The sequence below is a fragment of the Pleurodeles waltl genome, chromosome 10 (assembly GCF_031143425.1).
Source record: "Pleurodeles waltl isolate 20211129_DDA chromosome 10, aPleWal1.hap1.20221129, whole genome shotgun sequence".
NCBI lineage: Eukaryota > Metazoa > Chordata > Amphibia > Caudata > Salamandridae > Pleurodeles > Pleurodeles waltl.
Window position 1 is genome coordinate 110,415,261 of NC_090449.1, and position 25,821 is coordinate 110,441,081.

The window sequence follows — 25,821 nt, forward strand, 5'->3', positions numbered from 1 at the left end:
CAGTAATACTGCCACTGACGTGAAAGGCAAATCTCAGTGAAAAGCCGGGAGGGAGAAGGAACAATTACATAAATCAAGGTTGAGTGAGAAGAACATGAAGGTCTTGCACACAGGTTGTATTTCTAGGTGTTTTCTGAAACTATGACTTATTTAATGTTCTTGGTGGTGCCCAGGCTAATCATAAGTTAGACTGCACACTTAACTGGGCGGATTTACATCATTACTTTAAAAGGTTAACCACCACGCATAGCTGGACTCTATTATTTTGTTCATCTTCGTTTAAAATCTTTATTTTATTGTTTAAAGACACTGTCTTTGCAGCTTCTGTTATCTATGGGTGATATCAACAACATGCTTTAGTCACTTAAACAAAAAAGGTAACCTTGTGGAAGGTGATACTTTTAGTTAAAGCGAATACATTTATAAAATACACAGATAAATCTACCTGCATTTGCACCAGCGGTATTGGCCGCAGTCACTGCCTAACAAGTAAACATATTTCTTGAGTATTTCTTCCATAAGGCTAGAATGTCAAATTTCCAGTTGCTTGTCAGAATCTGTTGCCCATTTTTAACAGGTAGCAGCTCTTTCCTACATTGTCTTTAGGGTGGCCTGAAGCCATACTAAGTGGTTATCATCCTTTCCAGATCAAACAATTGGAGGCAAGAGAAGAAGACTGTCTACTTCCAGACATTCCTGTGAGCAAAACTGAATTAGTCATATTAAGTGGTGGGACAAGAATTGGTCACCCGCCCGGCATTCTGCACGATCATTACTCACCACTCAGTGACTGAGGCGTCAATGATTTTGGAGCACATTTTACAGCAACAGATCGTTCTGTGGAAATGTGTCCCTATTAGCCACAATGCTGCACTTATTCCCTTAAAGAAGCTTTCTCGTCCACCTGTGGACGTTCTCATGCATGCCATATATAATTGTACATTAACTCACATCATGTTGGGAATGAAAGTCAATAGAACTGAAATGACTGTCGTACCTTCACAGGAGACTTTGTATCATTTAAAGTTGGTTCCTGTGCCCTTTTTGGATTGGTGTATTTCCCTGAAAAAAAAAAGGACAATAATAATGGGTAAATCACAGTAAGAACACATATATTTACAAGCTTACTAAAAAGCAAAATAGTTCTGGGTGCAGTGTCTCAAGTCCAAAAACCTCAACAAAGTACTAAAATATAACAACCATGCCACACCCTGGGAAGATTAGAGCATGTGCCAGTTGCACATCACCGCACGAGTCATTGTTTCAAATCCATGTGTTGTGTCGACTGCTCCTACTCACATATACCAACACCATCAATGATGCTGCCACACAAATAAGCCTAGGCAACCTTTGTTTTAGGCCACTTACCAATATCTGAGCTTATGAAAAAACACATACGGCCGCTAATCTGCAAATGCAAGGAGTTTCCCAAACCAATGGTTTGGACTCCCAACTGAATCCTGATTTTCTCCTACTTCTAAAACTCTGCCTAGGAGAGCAGTGGGGCTTTTTCCCCCAACTGGGAGCGAGAATAGGTCACTGTAGGTCACTGAGGACTACAAATATATATATATATATTTTATTTTTGTTAAACTACCTTATTTTTATGCCAAAACGCATATACTGCATCCTTCCAAAGAGTAGTCAAAAGGCAATAGTCAAGTTGAATATGATTAGGAGGTTGAAGGCCTGGCAAAGGTACTCTAAATACGAAGGAGACATTTCAGAACCAGTCAGTCCTGAAAGGATTTAAACTACCCACAGATCTTAGCGGTGGATGCACAACCAAGTGAGTCATCGTACTGCCATTTCAAATTTAAATACAAATTAGTTAAAAACTACTGATGCACTGAGCTTGTGAATGCTGCAAAAATAAAGTTTGTTTAAACAGATCAGGATTGTGAATACCACCACCTTTGTACTGTTGCAGGGATATTGCATCTATTGCTATGGCCATAGTGAACATCTCTTTTCATGCGGGCATCTCAAATCTGACTTGGGTAGTTTTGAACAGCACCCAAGGCAAAGGAAGGGTGAGTACTGGAAGTCGGTGGGCGGCTGTACACGCTAAATGTATTTTCTACATTCTGGAAAGATCAGGAATATTCTCGACCAATGCAGGTGTTTGTATCATGCTGATGTATGGTCCAAATTGTCTCCACATTTGCATGTCATCAGAGCTTGTTGTTACCATTATCACATCTATTGTAACAATGACTGACAGGGCCCTTCTACGCAAGTCAATAAACGTTCACGGTTGCCAAACCTGCCCTCTTTTTGTAGACCCCATCAATCCTCCACAGGCCATACGCTCTTGCAATGGGAAGCCTCCATATGCAGCCCACCGACTCAATCCTGCCAGCAGACTGTGGGATTGAAAGCGGATCAAACTCTCTTTCTAAGCCTTGTGTAGACACTGAGAGCAGCAAGGAGTATTAGTACTGGGAAAGCAATAGGCACTGGTGCTGAGAAAGAAGAGAAGCAGAGGCATGAAAAATCCTGTGTGGGACCTTATAAATTACTACCTACTAATGCGGCGTCATCCGTCAGTCCAGTGCTTTTTATGTTTAACAGGATTATGGACTTGGAGGGTCATTATTATACTGAGGAAAAACATAACTACAATCCCTACAAACAACGCTGATGGTGGCAAAAAATCCAGGGCTGGCCAAAAGTGATCTAAAGGACTTGGTCCCATTTGGGCACAATACTTCTATAGTAGATGAAGCAGCAACTAGAAGCTATGGAAGAAGTCATGTTATTTTCTCCAGACCAGTGTTCAACCTACAGTGGAGTGTCTGACAAGGCATCTACAAATGTACAACCCCCCCTAAAACATATATTATAAATGTGCTTATTGCATCTATAATTCATCGGTATTAAATATTGTATTGTGAAACAGTTCTCTTGCTGCATGTTATGATAATACATGAGCATTGCTTTTTCGACAAAAATACACACATATGTCACATATGCTGCCTATTTAAGCGAGTCACAACTATTTGCTGGCAGCATTAAGAGGCAGCGCAGGCAAACTTTAAAAAGCCAAGGTATAAAAGAAACAAATCAGAGCATGAAAAAGTTGAATTTTAATTTGTGAAGCGCAACTTTAAACAAGACTCAGATGCTATGCAAAAAGGTCGTTCCTTGGAAACTGCAGATTCCTTTTTCGTAATATGCCAGAGAGCCATCGTCTGGTAACATGTGGTTGTTATGCAGTCTCACACATCAGCCCTTCCTAAGAATTATAGCTTCGGATTATGTTTTCACAACACAAAACACAAGAAAGGACCACAAAGGGTTTGACTGAAGTACCACTCTTTGTAGTGAGGAACATTCCAGAACTAAGCTCTTATTGTGATGCACCCAGGGGTGCCGTGTTGATGAGAAGAGACCACTCTATGAAAGCATTAAACAGACATACATAAACACACATAAATAAATATGTTTTTTTTTCACTGACAAAAACAAAGGTTAAAGTGATGTTATAGTTAGGTGAGAATTTCAGCAACAATGTAACGTTGTAAACTTACAAAACCACTGAAATTCACCAGTTATAATTAGCACTGGTAACTACAACTTGTGCCTCAGTCATACAGTTTTTCTCATCAATACTTAAAATTGCAAATGTTGGGGTGAAATGTATTAATGTCATAGAAGATGTTATGAGGGACATAATATGCAAGATAAATGGCAGTGCATGGCGAGGGAAGGGTGCCCCCTCCCCTTTCATATTTTACTTCGGCCCAGGGGATGGGGTCCCCCAGGACCTCACTGAGTGATGGGGAGGGAGCCATGATTCCCCCACTCTTAAAAAACTATCTGCACCAACACCCACCCCCTTAAAAACAATCTTACCAAGAAACAAGACACACCCCTAGTTTTTTTTTTTTTTTTTTTAAGATTATCTGTGAATTTGTGGCAAAATGTGAGTAAAAAACGATTTTGGCCCCAGGCCTAGTGGGTCATGGTATGGAACATCTGTACAAGTTAATTCAGTCACATTCATAAATACAGTGCAAAGGTCAAATTCCAGTTTATTTCCACACTCCACAGAAACTGGTACTGCACATGGAAATAACTCTCCTACTCGTCAGAGGCAACTTCAATGCAATTTCAGCTTATGGCACACAGTTGAACCCTTGTTTTATTTGAATACTATTTCTTAAAACAGGTATATATGAAAAAATTCCATCAATTTTGCTGATGTTCAGAGTGTGATACAGTATTTATACCATTCTTGAGGGAAGGGAGGGGGCATCATGACCCACTCACGGTTTTGCCTTGCACGAGTCATAGCCCGTTTCGCTATCTAGTACCGTAGTATTTATTGCTCTGCATGAAGACAGTCCACATTTGGAAAACTGATATTAAAGAACTATGGCACAAAAGGGCTATTTTATAATTAACATTATTTAGTCATGTCAAATCACGTTTTTACACCTCAATGACTAACATAAGGTGTCATGTTGATGCAATCTGTGGTCATTTCTTTTTCGAGGAGATGAAGTGTAACCAAAATGATTTATAAAGGGGTGACTCAAAATCATGACCTGAACAATTACTAGACTCATATGAGTTCTGCAAATCTTGATCTGCCTGCTTAGGAACGATCAATCTCCCTCTGTAGGGCATTAATGTGCTTGGGTTTAGGGGATATTCAGTAGAGGGGATTCAAATATCAGAAGCTGCACCTATCCAGTTAATGGTCCCCCAGAAGCTCTTTCAGGCTGATGATGGGTCTCTCTTCATCACCAATCCCATCCATCCTCAACCGTGCATGTTGCACTTTCTGTATTTCAACTATTACTTAAGCCCTCTGCTGCACTTCATTTCACAAAACCAGAATTTCAGTTGACGGAAAATGGACACTCCTGACATCATACTCTTGAGCAAGGCCAATGACTAGACTAGTACAGAATCCTGAGATATTTAGGGGCTCTTTACGACTTTGGCCACAGCATAGGCCGCCCGCCAAAGTCCAGAGTTGGGATGATTGCCTATGCAGCTCTCCCTCTGTGGGCCCTATTACGAATTTTCCGCCGGCAAGTGGAAACAGCGTTTCCACCCGCCGACCCAGTGGGGAACTCACCACAACATTGACGCCGGCTTCTAATCGAGCCGGCGGTAAAGTTGTGGTGCGTTGGTGCGACAGCACTCATCGCGCTTTTCACTGCCCCTAATTTGGGCAGTGAAAAGCGCAATGGGGTTGTCCATGGGGGCCCCTGTACTTCCCCCTTTCTACCAGCATTTGCATGGCGGTCCGACCGCCATGCAAAGGCTGGCGGAAAGGGGACTCGTAATCTAGAGCAGCGCTGCCCTGGCAGATTACGACCGCTGAGACCACCAGGCTGTCAACTGTCGGCAACCTGGTGGTGCTGGCGGTTGGAGCTGCCACGGTCGTAATGTGGCAGTCACATAGCGAGTGTGGCAGTCGTAAGACCGCCACACTCGTAATGAGGGCCTCAGACTGGAAGCTAAAAATACATCAGCAATTGTATGAACACCTGTGCCATTTTGCAGCCAGTTAGCTAGCTTAGCCTGTATGTCCAACCTATCCAAACTTAGTTAGTGGGGAGTCCAGATTCTCAACCACTCCAAGAACCAATTTTGTTATTCAAATGGGCCCACATGATTGTCGTTAAAACATTTTCCAAAAACACTGATTAAAATCCATAGATATTAGAGGCAATGGTGACGTAAACTCAGGAAATATTTTAACATTTTAGATTCTAGTACAGTACTTTGAAGTAAATCATGTAGACATCTGCATGAAAAAAGATTTTAGCTATCTGTGTCAGCTATGTTTAAGGCTAGGCGGACTAAACGTCTCTCAGCTGGACCAGCCCTGACAGCAGCCCAATCCTGACCCCAAACCTGCATGGATTTTCCTATCCACTGTGCAGCTTAGCATTTACTATGCACTAGACATGTTAAATCTTACAATCATGCTGGCTTTAGAAGAGATAGACCTGAAAGTACCAAGGCTGCTACCCGTGTAGATCATGGCAGGCCACAGGGCCATCTTTCTTTAAATACAAGTGTATTGTTCATGGAGAGGTCATCACAATGAATGGGGTGAGTAACAAGTTCTCAACTAGCTAGCCTCTGCTCAGCATGTTTCTTCATGAAAATGGAAATTAATGGTTCTTAAAAATTGCTGCATATTTGATTTTTACAGGTTGTACCTGTACTACTTTTTGTCATAGCTAAATAAAGAGTTTCCATTGTAGCTTGCAATTCTAAAAATAAATAAATGTTCTAAAATTTCAAAGAGAACGTAGATATAAGAACGGAGCTAAGGCAAAATACATAGCTATTTTTCACTACATAGAGGAGACTTTTGAATGAGTCTTGATACATGCAAATATTCACATTGCAAAGTGCAAGTTCATACTAAAGAGGGCAACCCACCTTGACTGGAAGCTCGCTTGTTCTGGTTGGAGTCATCGTACTTCTCAGCAGGGATAGCAGGAATGTCCCATTTCTGTTCTGAACGAGGCAGGCCTTTGATTAAGTCCTCTGGGGGAACCAAGCGTTTCTTCATTCGATTTGGAGAAACAGATGGAACTACAAACAAATCAAACCGACAGAACTGTTAGCTATTACAAATACTCCATGAACCACATCATGAACTGTACAGCATGCTCATTTGAGTCCAATCCCTGATTTACTATTAATTACCCAACAAAAATGATGCGTTTCTCAGGTCTTTAAATTATGTTTGGCAAGTTCATCTGAAAACACCCTTCAGCACAGCCACAACCATCACACCTGTGACATGCTGTAGCAGACATGCGCTCTTACTACGCTGCATGGCACCTGTTGATTATCAACGATTGGTGGTTGAGAAATGGGCAATTTAAATGGCGGTGGTGGTGTCAATGGTCTCCCACCGGTGACTCAAGCGGTCCTGAATCTATGGAAACAATCCCTTAGTTGGATGGGTTGATGGGCAAGGCTGATGGAGTGGACATGACGCAGAAGGTGACCCAGCTGTGGGGCTTTCGCAAGTAGGACATCATTAGGAGATCCACTCTAGGGGATGTAATGCATGGTACGGTCCTGAAATCTTTCAAAGAAATGCAGATGGAATATCAGTTTCACCACAGCGAATTTTATCACTATTTGCAACTCGTCATGCACTGACCTCTCATACAGCAAATCTACCTGATCCACCTGAATTCAATCCATCGGAGGGTAAAATCCTGTTGGGTGATCTTGGCTGCCACAAAATAGCAAAAGTAGATCTGTCTCTCATCTCTACCGCCCAGACACATTTCTCACTCTCAGAGGGTTGTGGTAGGGGGATATTGGATCCCTAGGGAACAAGGATTGGACTGAGGCTCCGGTGCCCTGGGAGGCTGCTATATCTTCCCGCCTCTGACTAATGCCAGTCAAATATCTCCAGGGGGCGTACTACACATGGCACCACCTGTGTTGTATGGGGGCAACTGCCCCCTCTTGCCTTCGCTGCCACACAGAAGAAGGTACATTCCTACATACAGTGTGGAGCTGCACAGTGTTGGACCGGTTGTGGCGCAGAGTCACATTTTGTGCAGGGGAAGTCCTATCCTGGTTAATCCTGCTGGACCCAAAAGTGGTCCTTCTACAGGTTATAGATGGTCTTGGGGGCAATAAATATAAACAACTACTCTTGTTTTTGGGGTTGACCTTGGCAAAGCGGAATATAGCTGGGCATGGAAGGCCGAGGCCCCCCGTTCCCTCAAAACCTGGAAAACGGGGATGGATCACTGCATGGGTCTTGAGGTTGCGGTGTACCAGGCGAGGGGATTTCGGCAGAAGCACCCCAAGATTTAGCCGAGTTGCGCAGACTTTAGAGGAGTTGTGCTAGACCCTGGCTGCTCCATGAGATCGGGAATCAATTAAAAAATTCCAATGTATGAGGCGGGGGTGGGAAGATGGACAACCAATGTTCAAGCTAATGCGTCATGTCACATTTGTGGAGAGGGGGCGGGGGGACATGGTGTCAGACATGCAGCTTCTTGTTACTGCTTATGGGTATGCTGACATTATCATTCTGTGTTTATTTGGCAACCCACAAGGCCACAGATTATTGTCAAAAATTCAATAAAATGTTGTGGGAAAAAAAAACATTGTGTTCAAAAATGTTTCTTTTACATTACTTTTCAGCTTTGATTTATATTTTTTGTTTAAAAAAATGTAATGAAAAGTGTAGCTAATAATATTTTTATTTGATCTAGCTCCAATCCTTACTAGTTGAGAAAGGCACAAGTTACTTTGTTCATCCACCGGATCTCCTTCCTGAAAAGCTTCAGAGTGACCCACACAGAAGGGGCCGAGAAAAAGGGTGGACCCCAAGCCTTATTTTTTTCCTTTATCTCCATGAACTTTCTATATAAAAAATTAGACAGTACAGAGAAAATGGCTGAACAGAATTACACCACATTTGGGAGAAAGCTGATCTCTACCCAAAAGCATACTTTTTGTGACTTGGTGTAAAGCTGTTCAGTATTTTATGAGAAATAAAGTTAAAAAAATTATACATATAAGACACTTGATCCAGCAAGACTTTCACGGCAGTTCCACGGGACCACAAATTGGAAAAATTGCAGTGATCTGATAGCTCACTAGTGCTTTTCTTTGTGTTGGCAGACTCACTCCTGCAGGACTGACAGTCCAGCTGGAGTGAGCAATCTGACGGGCTGGCCACAACATGGAAGAAAATGCTGTGGCTGTCCCTATGTCTTGAAAATTAAAAATAAACAAAAAACATACAAGGCAGAAGAGTAGTGGATCTCTGACGCACTGGACCAAGAGAAGGTGGTCGAAAAAGGATCCCGCCCCACCCAGGTTCAAATAAAAAAATAAAAGAGGGCGTGGTGCTGTGATCCCGCAGGAGGCCCACAGGATACCCGCCATGCATGGTGTTAGTATCAATGATGTCATTTCAGTTGTGAAAAGTGATATTATCAGTGATGACAAAGAATATGACGAAACTGCTGTAATTAGTGGCCTCATAAAAAGTACATGACAAGGGCTTGAGTTATAGTTACTCCAGTTAACTATAACTGATACATTTCAGTGTTTTTTAAAGTTTAAAATGTTATATTCTAACTGACATTTTCACCCAACTAGAATGTTACTTTACACTTTGTTTTTTCAGGGAATTTCTGAGTTTTTAAAATGTAAAATAAGATGTTAATGCCAGACCTAACTATAACATCACTTTACCATTTGTTTTTTACAGTTGTTTAACAAAGTAACAATATAAAGAGATGACAGTTTAAGTAAGGCAGACCTACTGGCTTTCACAAAGAGTCAGAACACCCAAATATAACAATCTGGCCTATTAGCTTTAGCAAGGAGTCAGCACATCAACCAGTATGAAGCAGACCTATTGACTTTGTCAAAACACCACCACAATAATTTATCAATAGTCACATTTCAAAGCAATCCTTATAAATACACACCAGGCAGTGCATAGTAATTATTTTCTCCAAAATATTTAGAATAACGCATTTTTATTCAAAACTACTTGAATGTGAGTATACGCCTTTCTTTAACACTATTCAGGCCACAGAATTTAACCACAGAACCAGCCACTAGACTTCCAGCACTTCAGCTGCAGTTCCAGCTCAGACTGACTTAAAAATAATGGTTAGCTATTCTGAGGTCAAGCATTTAATGGCCCTGGAGACTTCTAGTTCAATCTAACAAAAATCCTGAGAAGCTGCTTTGCTCCGTACAGCCCCCACAACACTTCTGTACCATGTTGGTGGCGCCCCGGGGAAGACTGGGACTTCACAAAACACACAAACCCCTCCCCAATAAATACAACGTGTTCGGCCCCATGCAAGCTTAAAAAGAGAAGGGCCATGCTGGTGCCCCACAGCAATATTCTTATGAAAATAAGAAGTGCTGACCATTCGGGTCTGGGTACACCACACATAGCCCATCCTCTTTTTTTCAAATGGTACCACAGATCTGCGGCACTATCACAGCACTGCTAAAAATAACAGAGTGTGCTTTTGGTTCCCTCTATATGTCTTTTTAATTATTTTCCAGGACATAGGGACTCAGGATGCCAAAAAACTTTGTTAATCCCAGTCAACCAATCTGATCTTATTTTTTGATCTGTCCCTGAGCTACAGCATCTCTATATGTACATACATTTTGAACCTTATTTTCTCAAACTGCAAAACCAATTTACACCAAATCACAAAACACACGCTGTATGGGTAAAGATCTAGCTTTCTGACATATTTGGTGTATTTGTCTACATGAGCCCCCTCGCCGACATCGTACGCAAGCACAACATCATCATCACCTCCTACGCTGACGACACTCAACTTATACTTTCCCTCACCAAGGACCCCGCCAGCGCTAAGACCAACCTACAAGACGGCATGAAGGACGTCGCAAATTGGATGAGGCTCAGCCGTCTAAAACTGAACTCAGACAAAACGGAAGTCCTCATCCTCGGCAACACCCCGACCGCATGGGACGACTCCTGGTGGCCCACGGCCCTTGGCACCGCACCGACCCCCTCAGACCACGCCCGCAACCTCGGCTTCATCTTGGACCCTCTTCTCACCATGACCAAACAAGTCAACGCCGTGTCCTCCTCCTGCTTCCTCACCCTCCGCATGCTCCGCAAGATCTTCCGCTGGATCCCCACCGACACCAGAAAAACCGTGACCCACGCCCTAGTCACTAGCCGTTTGGACTACGGCAACACCCTTTATGCTGGGACCACCGCAAAACTCCAAAAACGTCTGCAACGTATTAAAAACGCCTCCGCCCGCCTCATCCTCGATGTACCCCGCAACAGCCACATCTCCGCACACCTGAGACACCTGCATTGGCTCCCAGTCAGCAAAAGGATCACCTTCCGACTTCTCACCCACGCACACAAAGCCCTCCACGACAAGGGACCTGAATACCTCAACCGACACCTCAGCTTCTACGCCCCCACCCGTCTCCTCCGTTCCACCGGCCTCGCGCTCGCTGCCGTCCCTCGCATCCGCCGCTCCACGGCGGGTGGGAGGTCTTTCTCCTACCTGGCAGCCAAGACCTGGAACACCCTCCCCACCAGCCTCAGGACCACCCAGGACCACTCGCATTCCGGAGACTCCTCAAGACCTGGCTCTTCGAGCAGCAGTAACCCCCTTCCCCCCTAGCGCCTTGAGACCCGCACGGGTGAGTAGCGCGCTTTATAAATGTTAATGATTTGATTTGATTTAATTCCATTTAGCAGTTTTTGCTGATCACTGTTCAATTTTCTTATGGAAGACTGCAAGAAGAAAACACATTTTGGGACCCACCTTTTTCTCAGGCCCAGCTTGCCAGATCACACTGAAACTTTCCAGGAAGGGGTAGAGGCAGATGAATCTTTTTTTTTGGAAAGTTTTCAAAAGATTGGTCAAAAGGCACCAAAGTTATTACCAAACCAAAAAATCCACTTCCTATGTAAACCCGATCCTCACTATAACTAGTTGCAGTTATAGTTAGGAAGACCTTTTCCTATAGACAAAGCATTTCTTGTTTTTCTAATAACTTTGGTGCCACTTGACGAATCTTCACAACATTTTTAAACTAGTTTGCCACTCACTTTTGGTGATGAATGCAAAGTTTAGGGGTGATTCATCAACCGGGAGCCAAGAAAAAGGGTGGTTTCCATAATAATTTTTCCCCATGCAATGTCCATGGGGATTTTGCAATTTTTGGACACGGCTATAGCCCAAACCCCTGAACAAAATTACGCCAAATTTGGCAGAAAGCTAGATCTTTGTCCAGAAAGAGCCCTTATTTTTAATTTGGTGCAAATCTGTTCAGTAGTTTCAGAGTTATTAAAGGAAAAAAGTATTGATATCTAGGGAGGCGTGTGGGATCCGCGTGTCCGAACCCAAAAGCAAGGCCCTAATTGGCTGGTCACAACCTGAAAGGAAAGTTGCAGCCTCCATTTTCTTTCTCAACTGGGGACCGAGGAGAAATTATGAATTAAAAAAAGAAATCACACAAGGGATCAGGCTAGAGGTATACTAACCCCTTAGGAAACATGTAGGGGTCTCTGAGGGACCCACTCTGGGCAAAATATTGCCTAAATACATTTTTGGGGCTGATCCGTAGATCTACCGCAGAACTCAGCCTGACCCCCAGTGTAAAATCGTGATGGATCCGCAGATCTGTAGGCCAATGTGAAAAAAAAACATACACCACTTGCATACCAAACTCCGGCCGTGCATGGCCAAAGGCCCTGCGTGGCGGTATTTGTAATAATGTATGGTAATTATACATTACTTTACGTTAAAAAAAAAAAAAAAGAAATTCAGTAGTTATAGTTATACTTATAGTTATACCTATCTGAAGAAACTGTACCTTGTGCCATTAAGTAACTTTAGGCCATGATTTATAGTTTCTTAATATGAGTAGAACTGTAACTGCTGAATTTCTATATAAAATGTAGCCCTCACTATAACATCCCTGTAACCTTTGTTTTTTTTGTGAAAAAAAAACTATATACATATATACACACACACAAACACACACACATATATATATATATATATATATATATATATATATATATATATATATATATATATACACACACACACATCTATTATAGCTACCTTTGCTCGTGTTAAATTAAGGTTACATTATAAAACTCCCACAAATACTAATTAAAAAACTATAGGTGCACACCATAAAAATCAATGAAAATCATCAGTTATATTTAGCTGCATAAACTATAACTCTTGCCCCCTCCGTATGCTTCTCATGACTTCACACGTGACATCATTAATGGCATCTCAAATGACGTAATTAAAGGCCTCACTGATATCTCACCAAAGCTGCAACTTGAGTGCAGCGGTTGCATCAACCACAATTCCACCCAGCCCAGCTGTGCATGGCTGTGTGCAAGAGGACATGAGTAAAAATTCTGCATCCATGTGCTGCATCCATCTCTCAATTATTGGAAACAGCTGTACAGCTGCAGCAGATATTTCCCCAGGGGAATTAACATGGGTTAAGCATTCGAGGATTAGGTCAATGTGGTTGCAAATTTAGGAATGTTCTGCTATACAAAACCAAAGTTCTAAAAGATAAAGAAAAAGGTCACTCCTATACGGACAGTGATGTAAATATACTATACTAACTTATTTAAATATTTATATATTCATACAGCTATATAGTATATGAGTTTCTGGATAACATAAAGACCCATTTTGCGCAATATGGAAAATATGACAAGGGTCCCTGTGAAATCTGGATAATCTTTCATTGGTACCTGTGAAATATGGATTTCCGCACTATAATGACAACTCAAAGCAATCCTGCACAGCTTAACTGGCTTTGCAAAAAAGTCATTTATTTTGTGTTATCAGCCAAGCCACCCAGAACCCAGGCCAATGCTTGATCCTGGTTGCTGGCCGCTGTTGGCAAGATTCTCGCAATCACTTGTGGCGTAAAGGCCTGAGCTGGCGACTTCGGAGCTGGGGGAACCAGGTTCGAGTCTCTGCGTTGGCTCAACATCCTGTGATTCTGGGCAAATCACTTAACTTCCCCGTGCCTGAACAGCACCTTTAGACCCTCTCAGGAGATTTGCCAAGCTTTACAAGTTCTGGATTTATTATTTACTTACTAAAACTTAGAATATCATTATCACACATCCTCTTATTACACTTATTATTCACATTAGTTCTCGTCACAGCTCTTGTATGGGGATTCCTTGAATACTACTATTATCACGGTTATAAGTCTCCTTCCCATCTCTTGTACTAGAGTTCCATAGTATTGCTCAACAGGTATTGAAAACACTTCTTTTTCGCATAGGATCAAACTGAACCCTGAAAATATCTTTCACAAATTACCCACAAAAAGCATTATGCGCTACCTTTCATTTACATAAATTAATTATCGTCCACCTAATGGTTCATAACAAACAACGCAAAGCTTGTGAATTTTATTACTATTCCTAGCTGTTAAACATTAATCTCGTCGAACAGAGCTTTACTGCTACCATAGACTTGTGGACCATTTGCAATTTTTAGCCTCACAATATTTTTAATACCTATTTACACTAATCTAGCTCTTCAGAATGTGCATTTTAAACAAATGAACAACCTTGAGTCGAATGAAAACAGCACAGACAACGGCTTGAACTACAAACTTTTGTTCAAAACTCTTGCATCAGGCTGAGGTCTCATTTCTGTGAATCATGCATTAGCATTAGCAACTTTTAACTGAGAGAAGATGGGTCTCTGGCTCCTTGGTCGAGGTCTCACACAAAGACTGCTTTCCAGGAACACATGAGCATGCAGTGTCCTAATCCTTCCACAAACGAGGACAGAAGCGTGTCCCTACATGTACGTGATCGCGTCAGGGTATTCACAATGATAATATTTAGGAACTTGGAACCATCTTGAAACACCATCAAAGCAACAAAACACCTTTGACGCTATACCACACCCACCTTCTGGACCGTCAACATATTTTGTAAAAATACATTTGTTTTGACTCGAGTACATGTGCATTTTGGCTTCATCTGCAGTATAACCAGGATGGAGAAATGAGGCGTCAGATTGCTAGAAATGAATTGCTCCATAAAACTATGGGAAATAAATTTGTACTTGCCCAATGCGCATTCAATAACAACCATTGTCTTACCCCATAAGGAGCAGTGTGCCCATTTACTAAGTATCCACACAAAGTCCCCAAGTAGCAGAATCCAAATCAGTTCCTAATATGTAATACAAAAATGTGACCACTCATAAACATGCAGTTTCCAATATTAGTTCCAACAACAGTCTGTAAGGAATATCACACCTTAGTTCCAAGGTTGTTTAACCCAAAAGACTAGATCCATCGAGTCCTGTGTATGAAGGCAGATCACATGGCTCCATGGTGAGATCTCATATTGCTACTCTTTGAGATGATACGTCGTCCCTCACTTGTGGTCAACACTTTGAACAAATTCCAAATATTGTGGAACTAAGGCTGGTAAAGTTCAAGCAGAGCGCGGCTTGTTTAGGCTTGAATTCACCTCTAGCCAGAATTAATGCGCAAAGGCAATATGATTGCTGGAGAGAATACCATAATGCGGTCACACGTCACCATTGAATGTACATGAATAATTTCAAGGTTTTGATTCTGATTGCAGCAGTATGACTGCTAGTCTTTTCTTGAACTATATTATTTATTAAGGTAAAATGTGGAAATACAAGATAGCAGCCAATGTGGTAATAGTGGAAATTGTTTCTTGAAAGGCAACCTGCTGGAAATCAAACTAAAAACTATTGCTTAGTACTTCTTACAGCCTCAACCCACACCACAAGCGGTTTCAAAATGTTTCATGTATGAAGCTTATCAAATTTCCTTTACACAGGGGCTCCACGTTTTTTGAAGAATATACAAGCAGCCCATCTTAGATTGATTCTAATGACCATCTTGCGCAAATACAAGTAATACAGAGGGTGTAGGATGCTAGCTCTCTATCCAGTGAGCAAAAGTGACCTGCACTGTGCAGAGAGTCCAGACAGCTCCACCTTGGTATCAAGAGGCAAAAATACACAACCCAATGCTTTCTTTTTGTGGTAGTGTGGGTAAGCAGTTAGGCTTGTCTAGGATACATGCTAAGCATTTGTTATACTCTCAGTATCAATAAATGAAGACACACTCAAAAGAATAACTCAAGTCCAATTTACAAAAATAACATGGATATTTATATAATTTTTAAGACCGAGAACAGTTTTTGAATTAAAAATAGTTTTCAGTTTCAAAAATCAACACAGTGCAATTTCCAGGTACTTCAATGTTATCCTGTGGGAGGAAAACAAGAATAAAGTTTTGCAGGTAAGTAAATGACTTACAAATCCAGACTTCGGGGTTTGAGGTCAACACTAGGCAAGGTTCAAATCAGCACCAAGAGTGCACCCACAGAGGCACAGGGGCGGCCAGGTGCAGAGGTCGAATTCAGAGTCGGTACCCAATGTTAACCAATGGAGACTGGGGGTGCACGAAGATGCATTGTTCACAGGTGAGTTCAAGCAGAGTCAGAGGTTGGTCTCCGGGGGTCGAGGTAAGCAGAGGGGGCCACAATGCAGAACCAAACTTACACCCTCAAGGGCACAGGGGCGGCCAGGTTCAGAGTGCCAATAAAGCGTCAGGCGCCTGTAGGGTAACTGAAGATGTGCTGCTCCCAGGTAGGCTGAGCAGGGTCAGGGGTCGATCTCCTGGAGTTGAGGTAAGTACAAGGGCGGCTACAAGGCAGCACCAAACTTATACCCTCAGGGGCACAGGAGTGGCTGGGTGCAGACTGCCAACAAAGCGTCTGGAGCCCAATGTTATCCAATGGAGGAGACCGGTTTCAGAAACAGGCTGCAGGCTCCGGCCAGGAGGCAGTGTGAAGGCAACCCACAGCTGCCAAGGTAAATAGAGATGCCATGGGTCATAGGGACACCAACGGTCCTGCTCCCCAAGGCCCAGGGGCTCCAGGTGCAGGGGTATCTTGAGGCGTCGGAAACAGCTTGCCGGTTACAGTCAAGGGGAGGCTTTGGATTGAGGACTCCGACAGGGTTCAGGCATTAGCTCCAGAGGTAGTTCCAGAGGCGGTTTTGCTGTTCCTTAGGAAGACTTCTTCTTCTTTAAAGTTGGTTTCTTTTGGACAGGTCCACTGTCCATAGGAGATCTTGTTCTTCATTGAAAGCAGGAAGTTCTCCCAGGGCTTTGGAGGTCACAGGGCTGCAGGACAAGTCGTCTGTTGGTGCAGGCTCTGCAAAGGCTGCAGACAGGCCAGTAGAGCTGGGGCCAAGTCAGCTGGTGTCTTCAGTCTTCTCTGTGGTGTGACTTCTGTGGTGTCCGGCTCTTCTTAGGTTGTCAGTAATCTGAGGTTCTGGTCAGGGTTTTGCCACCTTAATACTGTATTTAGCCGGCATTAGGTGGAGTACCTGGTAGTGGCCAGTGGGTCTCCTACCTTAGGGTGGCTACACCCACTATATGTCCCCCACCTTTGAGAGGGGGACACAGCCTTCACCCTAAATGGCCATTTTTCCTTCCATCTAAGATGGAAGAAAATGAAATGGAGGGGTCACCTCGCCTGCCACACCGGAGGAGTGGTGCTGGCTGAGGGTGTCCACTCCTCCCATTCTTTCTAGTTTTCCTGCCGGTTTCCTCCCTAACGGTGGGGCTGAACCAGGGGGCTGCCTTCTGCTGGTAGCAGCAGAGGCTGGGGTCACATTTCAAAGGCGGTATAGACTTTGAAAGTTTGTGCCTTGGGGAGGAACTCCGCCCAGTAAAGGCTTTGTCTTCTGGTCCCAGAATCCTGCCTGGTGGTGGCAGGCTGGCTACAACCAGTCAGCAACCACGCTAGGGCTGCTAGGTTTGCCAGGGGCACCCCTAAGGTGCCCTCTGGGTACATTTTATAATAAATCCAACACTGACACCAGTGAGGATTTAGTATGCTGAGTTGTTTGATACCAAACAACCCAGGGTTCACAGAGGCCATCATGTAGCTGGGGAACTCGTAGTGACCAGTGTCCAGCACATGGACTTACTATGTGGCTTCCCTGTACTCTTACTATGTCTAAGAACTCACAAAGACATAGTAGGGGAATATTTGCTCATGCACATATGCCCTCACATGTAATGTAATATAGTGCACCTTGCCTTAGGGCCATAAAGCCTGCAGGAAAGGTGACCTATCTATATTGCATGCAGAGTTAGTGGACATTGCACCCAGGCTGAGTGCCACGCTGTGTTTACAATTTTGGGGACACCTTGTCATGCAGCCTGCAATGACAGTCTGCATAAGGCTGGTGTTGGGCCCCTCAGAGTGGCACAATTGATGCTGCAGCTCTTGGGGGGGGGGGGGGGGGCCCTATCCAGAACCCATGCCCTAGGTATCAGGGGCACCATTTACAAGGGACCTACAAGGGTGGCCAAAGTTGACAATCACAGTACAGTTTTAGGGAAAGAGATTTAGCCCTGGGACCTGTTTAGCAGGGGCCCAGTGCACTTACAGTTCAAGACCACATCATGTTCTAGGCAAAACGTGGGGGGCAAACCATGTAAAAGGGGTGCTTCCTCACACAGGGGTACTCATTTTAAATCAATGTGATTCTGTGGGAACATTTGGCTGGACTGATTAATTATCTAGCATATTGTATTACTCAAAAATAAAATATAACTATTTAGGAAAATGTGGAAGAATATTTCAAAGCATGACTATTAATAGTTTATACTTAGTTATTATATACATGTATATTCATGATTATAACTCACAACAGCTCAAATAAAATTGAACTGACTTAGAAATTATCACTACTGGGAATATATCCAAGCTCTCAGAAGGATAAAGGGTCACTCTATTAATTTTTAGTCCATTGGGAATCTGGCACAAAATGAGGGTGCAGCCAGATGATTACCACATTGTGAGGAAAATTTGGATAATGATAAATCTGCAAGATTGGCATAGAGCTTCTATATCACCAGTTCTAATGGATGGAAATTGGTTCCTTCCCTTTGGGATTAAAATGATCAGATACAACAAAAATGGAGACTTTTCTGTTTCTTTTTTGGTTCAATACATGTGTGCTTATTTCTCCAATCCAGGAGTTTCCTTACAGGACAGAAACTTAGATGGCATCTTCTTGACTGGACACTGGCTCCAACAATAAAGAATACAACAGAAAAGGTTCCAGTTGCCACAATGATTTCCAGAGCAGAGCCAAAGGGACTTTGACTAGGGGACAACTCTGAAAATTGGTGATCACTTTAAAAATGTCCCCTTTTGTCTTAACCATAATCATTCTGAAAACAAACCTTTGGAATCCTTAAGCTCTTATCCAGCATGTTCCCAAATGAACAAATTACAGCACCCCCTGTGAGCTTGTCTGGTTCACAAGAGTGAACCTAAGGCCATTCATCATGAATTTTTTTGAAAACAAGATAAACTGTATAGAAAGATTGTTAATTACTTGCCATGAAAGCTCTGTCTTTTTGTGCCTGCTGCCAGGAGTGGAGGACTTTGCCAAGACTGCTGATTGCACATTAGAACGGTATGTTGCATATTAACCCACTTCCTCTTAAAACCCACTAAACATGATAAGTTAAATATAAAATAATACTCACAATTTCCACATTGGCACCTGCAAGATGGGTGATCTTTGTTATGTTCCAAGTTGGCATATGAATATATCAATTTCAATCCTTGAAATATATTTAGGGTGGAGCAATCAGTACATATGTGGCTAGCTGGTATTAAACCTTGACTGATCACTTTTTAGGGTCGAGCCTGCGTCGCATGCGCTTGCGCATGTGTTTCGCTTGCGAGACGCTCTAGTAGTTAGAAAAGGGCTCGGAGCCCGGTCCATGTCACGTCAGTGTCTTTCATTGGTTCGTGGGCTTGCCTGTTAAAATCTGCTTGCTTTCATTAGTGGAAGGCATGCACACATCATGCCTTTTCCGGTGGTTAGCCCTCCTCGAGCGCAGCGACCAAGTACTGAAAAAATGCGAGACTCACTGTTTTCCGTCCGGTTTGTGGACTACTTTTTATCTTTTTTCGCAACGCGATCTTGCTTGGCAGAAGTCGAGAGCTTTCCATGACATCGACCCTGTTACATAGTTAATTGCATTTTTGCCGGTCACGTAGATAATTTCACTTTTGCTGATAGCTTTCACTACGAGTGAACTGCAGCAGCACGATCGCGCTAATTTTTTCCATTTAATGTGGCATGAAAAGTCTGGTTGGGAGTTTACAACTGCTAATGGCTCTAACTCGGAGAAATGCGAGACCCGTTGCATTGCAAAAGCTTGTTAGACATGTGGTCACTAGCCAGCTCTTCTAAACTCACTTTGTTTCAGTACAGCATTGGTCATTGAAGCCACGTTCCCACATTGGCCACTCCTACAGTGACCACATACCAATTTGTACTACTATGTGCACCAATATATCTTCAATTTCTCAATTGTCTTTTCTCTGCAGTCAATCCTTGTTACCTAATGCAGTTGTTTTGCAGTGTATCATTGTTTGCCAAGCAAACACTGTTTAGCACCTTCTTTTCTCTGCCGGCGTTATTTAGCAGGGCAATCCTATTTTCTGGCAGGCACTATATCTGGAGCCTGTTAGCAGTGCTCTTCAGTTATGCGGCATGTGATGCGGAGAATGCAGAATTTTGCTTGCTTCAGAGTGTTAGGCTACTTTTTATTTTCTTTCCTGTTGAGCACAATTCCTCCCTACTACTTGTCTGTCACAGCTGCAGTTATCATTTGAGTTCCTGGGTAACCACCAGGATCAGTGGACTAAATGTAACACAAGCTGGGGCCTCCCATCCTATGTGAGACTAGTCTTTAGTTACCCTTTGTAACATGAAGTTACCAATTTCACCAATCCTACCCTTGCATGTTTGTCATGTCTATGGATATTCTGCAGTTACAGCTGTAAAAAGAATTGCATGTGAAAAGAATTGCATGTGAAGAACTTATTGAGCTTATAATTGGGCACAGAGAACACCTGTGAAGTTTATCCTCAAACGTCATTAAACATTCATGTACTAGCCACCTTGTGCAGGGCTGCCTAGTTAGGTAAGTCTTCACATCTTGGCTTGTTCTGTGAATGTGGGCATCTCAGAACTACAGTATTTGTTTCCTGATTCCTCCTTTTTGAGATAGATCTTTGAGACTACAACACTGGTGATTAAGCCTCTTCGCAAAGGGAAGATGCTTGACCCCATTCGGGGGTCGTGCTGGGATGGCAGCACAAGGCAAGCAGGGGCTACTGGGCTTCAGCTATGGGCAATTGCAGCTGGTAACCTCGAAAAGCTGTGGGCATAATTCTTGTGTCAAATTCCAGTGAGCGACCCTTACTACTTCTTGGAGAGTTCACAAGAGTATGCTCACACTCACTTGCACTCAGTCTCATTTACTGACACTCAATCACACTTGCACTCACCTTTACTTACTCTGATTCACTCAGTCTTTTTCTGTCTCCCAGACTCCTGCAGTCTCTCTCATTCTCATGCTGACCCACTCAGGTCCACTCTCTCAGTGTCACTGTGAGTCACTCAAATTCATTCATTCTCACTCAGTCCCACCCTTCCTCACTCATTCTCATTCATTCAGACTCAGTCAATGTCACAGTGACTCACTCAGTCTCACTCCTTTTCACCCAGTCTCCTGACTCACTCAGTCTAACTGATTTACTCAGTTCCACTCATTTGAAATCACTCAATCTCAGTGACTTACTCATACTCTATTATTCTCATTCACTCAGTCTTATTCTGACACTCACAGTCTCATTCTCACTTAGTCTCTCAATCCATCCCACTAATTTTGATTCACTCAATCTCACTCTGGCTCATTCATACCAGTACAGACTCACTCATTCCGCATACCGATCCTTACAATATCACTGCTTACAGTGCATACAAGCATCAAGTTTACATTTCTCTGTACCCCACTAGGCTGATTGGACAAAGGACTGGAATACCTTAAGTAACACCCCTCTATGTCCTGAACAGGAATATGCACTTTGTAACTGTGCATCTGATCAGTCAATTATCTTTTACATGGCTCATGAATAGCTATAAAACTATGGAAATTCAGGGCCTAAGACTGGCTAATGATTACAATCCCAACCTAATGAAAGAAAAATGTATAGTTTCTTACCTGTACGGGTTGTTTTGCAGCTTGAAGAGCTTTCTGGATTCACATGCTGTTCATTACTCCTTGTATTTGAGCACAATTCTTAAATCCAAATACATTTCATTTGCCTACAGCTAAACCAAACGCAAATGATGGTTGTGGCTAACACAAATTAGATATGTATACTCTCTTTCTCAAATGAGCACTATCTGTCCTGACTTAAAAAGTACAATTTCTCACATAACTACTGCACACTGAAGTGACTGAAAGATGAGGTGGGGTTTTCTATAACTAGAAAAAAAAGAAAATCAAGGTACTTTAAGTTTGCAGTTTAAAGCAAAACTATTTTTTCTCTCCATTAAAATTAACTCTTCTTACCTGTCACACTGGTTCCCTGCCCTGAAGGGACATTTCTGGGTTCTTCTGGTTTGTTCTCCTTCCCTGTTGGGCTTGGGCTGATGTTGATGGTCACCTTCGGGTTCACTATTTTGGAGGAGGGAGTCTTCTGAGCAGCAGTACCAATCGAGTCCATCACTGGCAGCTTGTCTCTTGAATCTGCAGCCCTGCTAGAAGGTGGATAAACCAATACCAATAATGTACAGAATACCTGTGCCTCTTGTGCTGCAGTAGCTCTCTGGTACAAAGCGGCTAGGCTTACCGAAATCCGCTGTAACATTTTCAGATTCCTCCAGCAAACTCTGGCAGGTTAGATCTGCAAAGCATGGACTTACAAAACCCTCTAAATTGTGCAAATGAGTAATTTTGCTCATTAAATACTCACTTTCTGTGGCATTCCAGAAAAAATGCACCATGCAGACAGTTTGTGAGAAGGAAATTAGACTTCAAATAATTCTGCATGTTCCCTAAATATTTTTGAAAGTGTTTTTTACGTTTTGATTTTTGGATTATCAACATGTATGTTTTGTTGAAAACCAATGTCTTCATTTCAACATTGTGAAGTGAAGTAAGTAAGAAGGATTATAACCGAAATCTGTTTCCTTCTCACTTCAGAGAATCTCCATTCCGTAATGGCTTTGGCGCCCACATCAGAGGGAACACGGCCAGAAATCACACTGCACTAAAACCAAACTGGGAAATGATGATATTTTTGTTTTTGAAGCTAAAACATTTAAATTAGCTGAACTACTAGCATGAAGCTAAGTCATTTACGCTTTTACCATGCATATATACACCTAAGTAAGCCCATTGAGTGACCCAATTTAAAGCTCTGGATGTACACATAGGCACCCAGGCCTGCCAGTAACTGGCAAAGGGACTAGACCACATGATTTAAAACTTCTGAATGTCTGGAGCAGATTTAAAACCAAATAACAGAAAACTGTTAGTGTATTAAAGAGATTACGTCAAAGCACAAAGGACCTATCCTTGGGCATGTTGTCTTGTTCGACAGAGTGTTCTATCATTCCTTTCGGCAATACAGGCCTAGGCTGCCAAGTTAACAATATGTGAAATTCCAACACCATAAATTTACCCCACCTCAAAAAACACATTTTTGAACTATGAGGCTTCAGAAAAAGGGACATGGATTGCTTGTAACTCAAAACACACAAGCATAACCCACACTTTCCATTTGCTCCTGCCGTAAAAACAATGACATTTAAAGGCCTTGAATTTTATAGAAGTTATTCTGGGGTAAGACCCCACAATCGTTGGCAGTCACTGTGCCCCAAAGACAAGTCTACTCTACTCAGTTAAAGATATTCAAAAAGAAGAATATGAGGTCGAACGCCGCTCATTCAAGAGGAGCACACACTGTGAAATAACCTCACCCTACCCGGAGCTATCAAAAAATAGCAAGGGACCAAGATTCATCATCAACCTTTCCTTGCCTTTCTACTGCAGCCATCCACATTTTTTCTAGTGGGTCCCGATAGTAGAATGGAAAACTCAAGCCCGCAAAACTGACCGGAAAAATCTCAATCACACCTAGGTCACTAAATGATGGCTACAAATTATGACCTTTCCACAACTCCAAGCATACTGTCCAAGGTAACTGATGCAACACTATGGCTACATGCTGCTGTGTTTCATCAAACCCCCAAATAAACAGGGGAGTTATGAGAATTAGAACACTAGCACAAAGTTCTGAAAGAACTGAAAAATTGTACATAACAATAAAACAACGCATAAAGAAAACAATAGAGCAATTTGTAATTCACACCGACTGTGCATTTTGAGATTTGCAAGCCGCTTCTATGGCACTATGATAGAGCTTTGCATTGTGAAGTAATTATGTCAGGCATCTACAACAGAAGAAGTAGAAGATACAGAAACTGATTAAACATTAGGCTTCAGTTTCTGATGCCTTACCCACATGCGTACAGTACCATATATTTTCAAAGAAGCAGGTAAAAGTACCATCCACTTGAATCAGTGGTTAACTTGTGGCAGTGGCAGCCAGTGGGCACCAATAGAACCTATTTCAGAAAACATGGACTCCACAATGCCACTTCCTGCAAAGTCCTGGTCTGCTGCTCCCTTAATTGACAGCGAAGCATAGGCAAATAAATAGGGCTGCCAACACAATAACCATTTCTTCTATATCCATGAACCACAATGAAAATAGAAGAGTTTTTCTCTCTTTACTGTCCAGTGTACATGTTCCTTATGGTGAGGCAATACAGTCTACAGGCAAGCAGCTGGTAGCCGGGAGAGATGACCAGAGGTTCCAAGCTGTAGTCTTAGTGCAAGCAGGGCCTGCCTCATCTCCTGCTCATGCCACCTTCTCAGACACATTTTGAGAACCAGTTATTTTAGTTCCAACTAAGCACTGCCTTGAAGACATCACAAACAATACCAGATCACAATGTTCAATCACTCTTGAGCAATATCAAGGATTGGTCACATTTAGACCCAATGTTTAAAGTCAGGTGATTCACCCATTTTCACTGCACCATTCCCTCTCTGCAGATAAGTTTACAAAATCAAAGTAACACAGTAAAATGGACACAACAATTCAGGTAAGTGCACAATGCAGTGTCTACCAATCCAAAAAAGTGCTTTGGCACATAGCCAACATTTACTAGAAAACCGAAGAGGAATATGCGTGAACCCGTAAAATAGCAGAAAGGCAATATTTGGAATCGTGGGCTTGGCTGTTTGAAAGCAACATACACATTGCTAACTGAAGGGATAACAATGTGTATTTTAATGCCTCATTGTTCAATTCAGTTTAATCAATGTTTTAATTTAATAAATCTCATCAGTAGTACTGGCCAAGGATCTGCTTGATAACCTAACCTTGTAAGATGAAAAAAGAGCACAGCAGTAAAAAACACTAAATTATCCCCCTAGCAAGCAACAAATGGCACTCTGGGGCTTTAATACTAGAGTGTGAGAAGATACTGTTTATTTTCTAGACAACCCTGTCAGTGAACCTCTTTCATTGGGATGATTAAGCACAGAAGTCGTTTATTCTTCCAGAAACAAAAAAAATAATGTCTGCATTGTTCTAAGTCCCTGGTTAAGCAAGTTCAAGTCCGTTTTCTCAAAGAAAGAATCCAAGTGTGAAAAAATGTCAGGTGGTGTCAGATTCTTCATTCAAATACATCTGGCAAACAAGGATAGAACCACAAGTGAATGCAAAATTCTATGCATGAACAAACATGCACAAATCCCAAAACTGAGCCATGCAGACATGCCCACCTGTGCAAGCAGGGAAAAAAAAATGTTCCAGGTGCACACGATGCACATACGTCTCAGGCACCTGTGTAGAACATACCGTAAATGCATGCAGGCATGCTCAATTTACACATGCTCAATTTACACTGTCATCGCTGACACATGGCACACACATGTGCAAACAGGGATAAAAAAATAAAATCAAAACAATCTGTTGTAGCAGCAAGCAAATATACCTGACGGATCTTCTTCCAGCTCACCATTCTGAGACAGCTCTGGGCTTTTGGGCAGAAAGATGGCCTTTAAATCTTCCACTGCTAACATGCTAGTTTATCATGTTTTTGTTTTCTTTCCTGAATGCATAAATTAATAACACAACCCTACTTTCCTTCAGACATTAGGCTACCATTCACCTATTTGGACATCTGTTCAACCTATCCCTCCAGTCTATTTCCATTTCCATGATCCCTCATGTTTAACGAACAATTGAAGGGTCTTGAGTATGGACTACTGGCAACATGGGTGGATTCAAGCCATCTCAAATACGACCAA

General features: G+C 42.4%; 1 protein-coding gene across 4 annotated transcripts in view; it reads right to left on the reverse strand.

The window, feature by feature from the left end:
- The window catches only part of MICALL2 (MICAL like 2), a 162,676-nt gene that overhangs the window by 28,093 nt on the left and 108,762 nt on the right, over positions 1-25,821 (reverse strand). For 2 of the 4 annotated variants that reach the window (XM_069209900.1, XM_069209901.1), the window contains exons 9-11: positions 22,006-22,193; positions 6,415-6,570; positions 998-1,062 (exon numbers count right to left, since the gene is read on the reverse strand). In XM_069209900.1, coding sequence (XP_069066001.1) covers positions 998-1,062; positions 6,415-6,570; positions 22,006-22,193 — 409 coding nt within the window. The remainder of the gene's footprint in view (positions 1-997; positions 1,063-6,414; positions 6,571-22,005; positions 22,194-25,821) is intronic. The other 2 variants (XM_069209903.1, XM_069209902.1) reach the window with 1 other exon arrangement.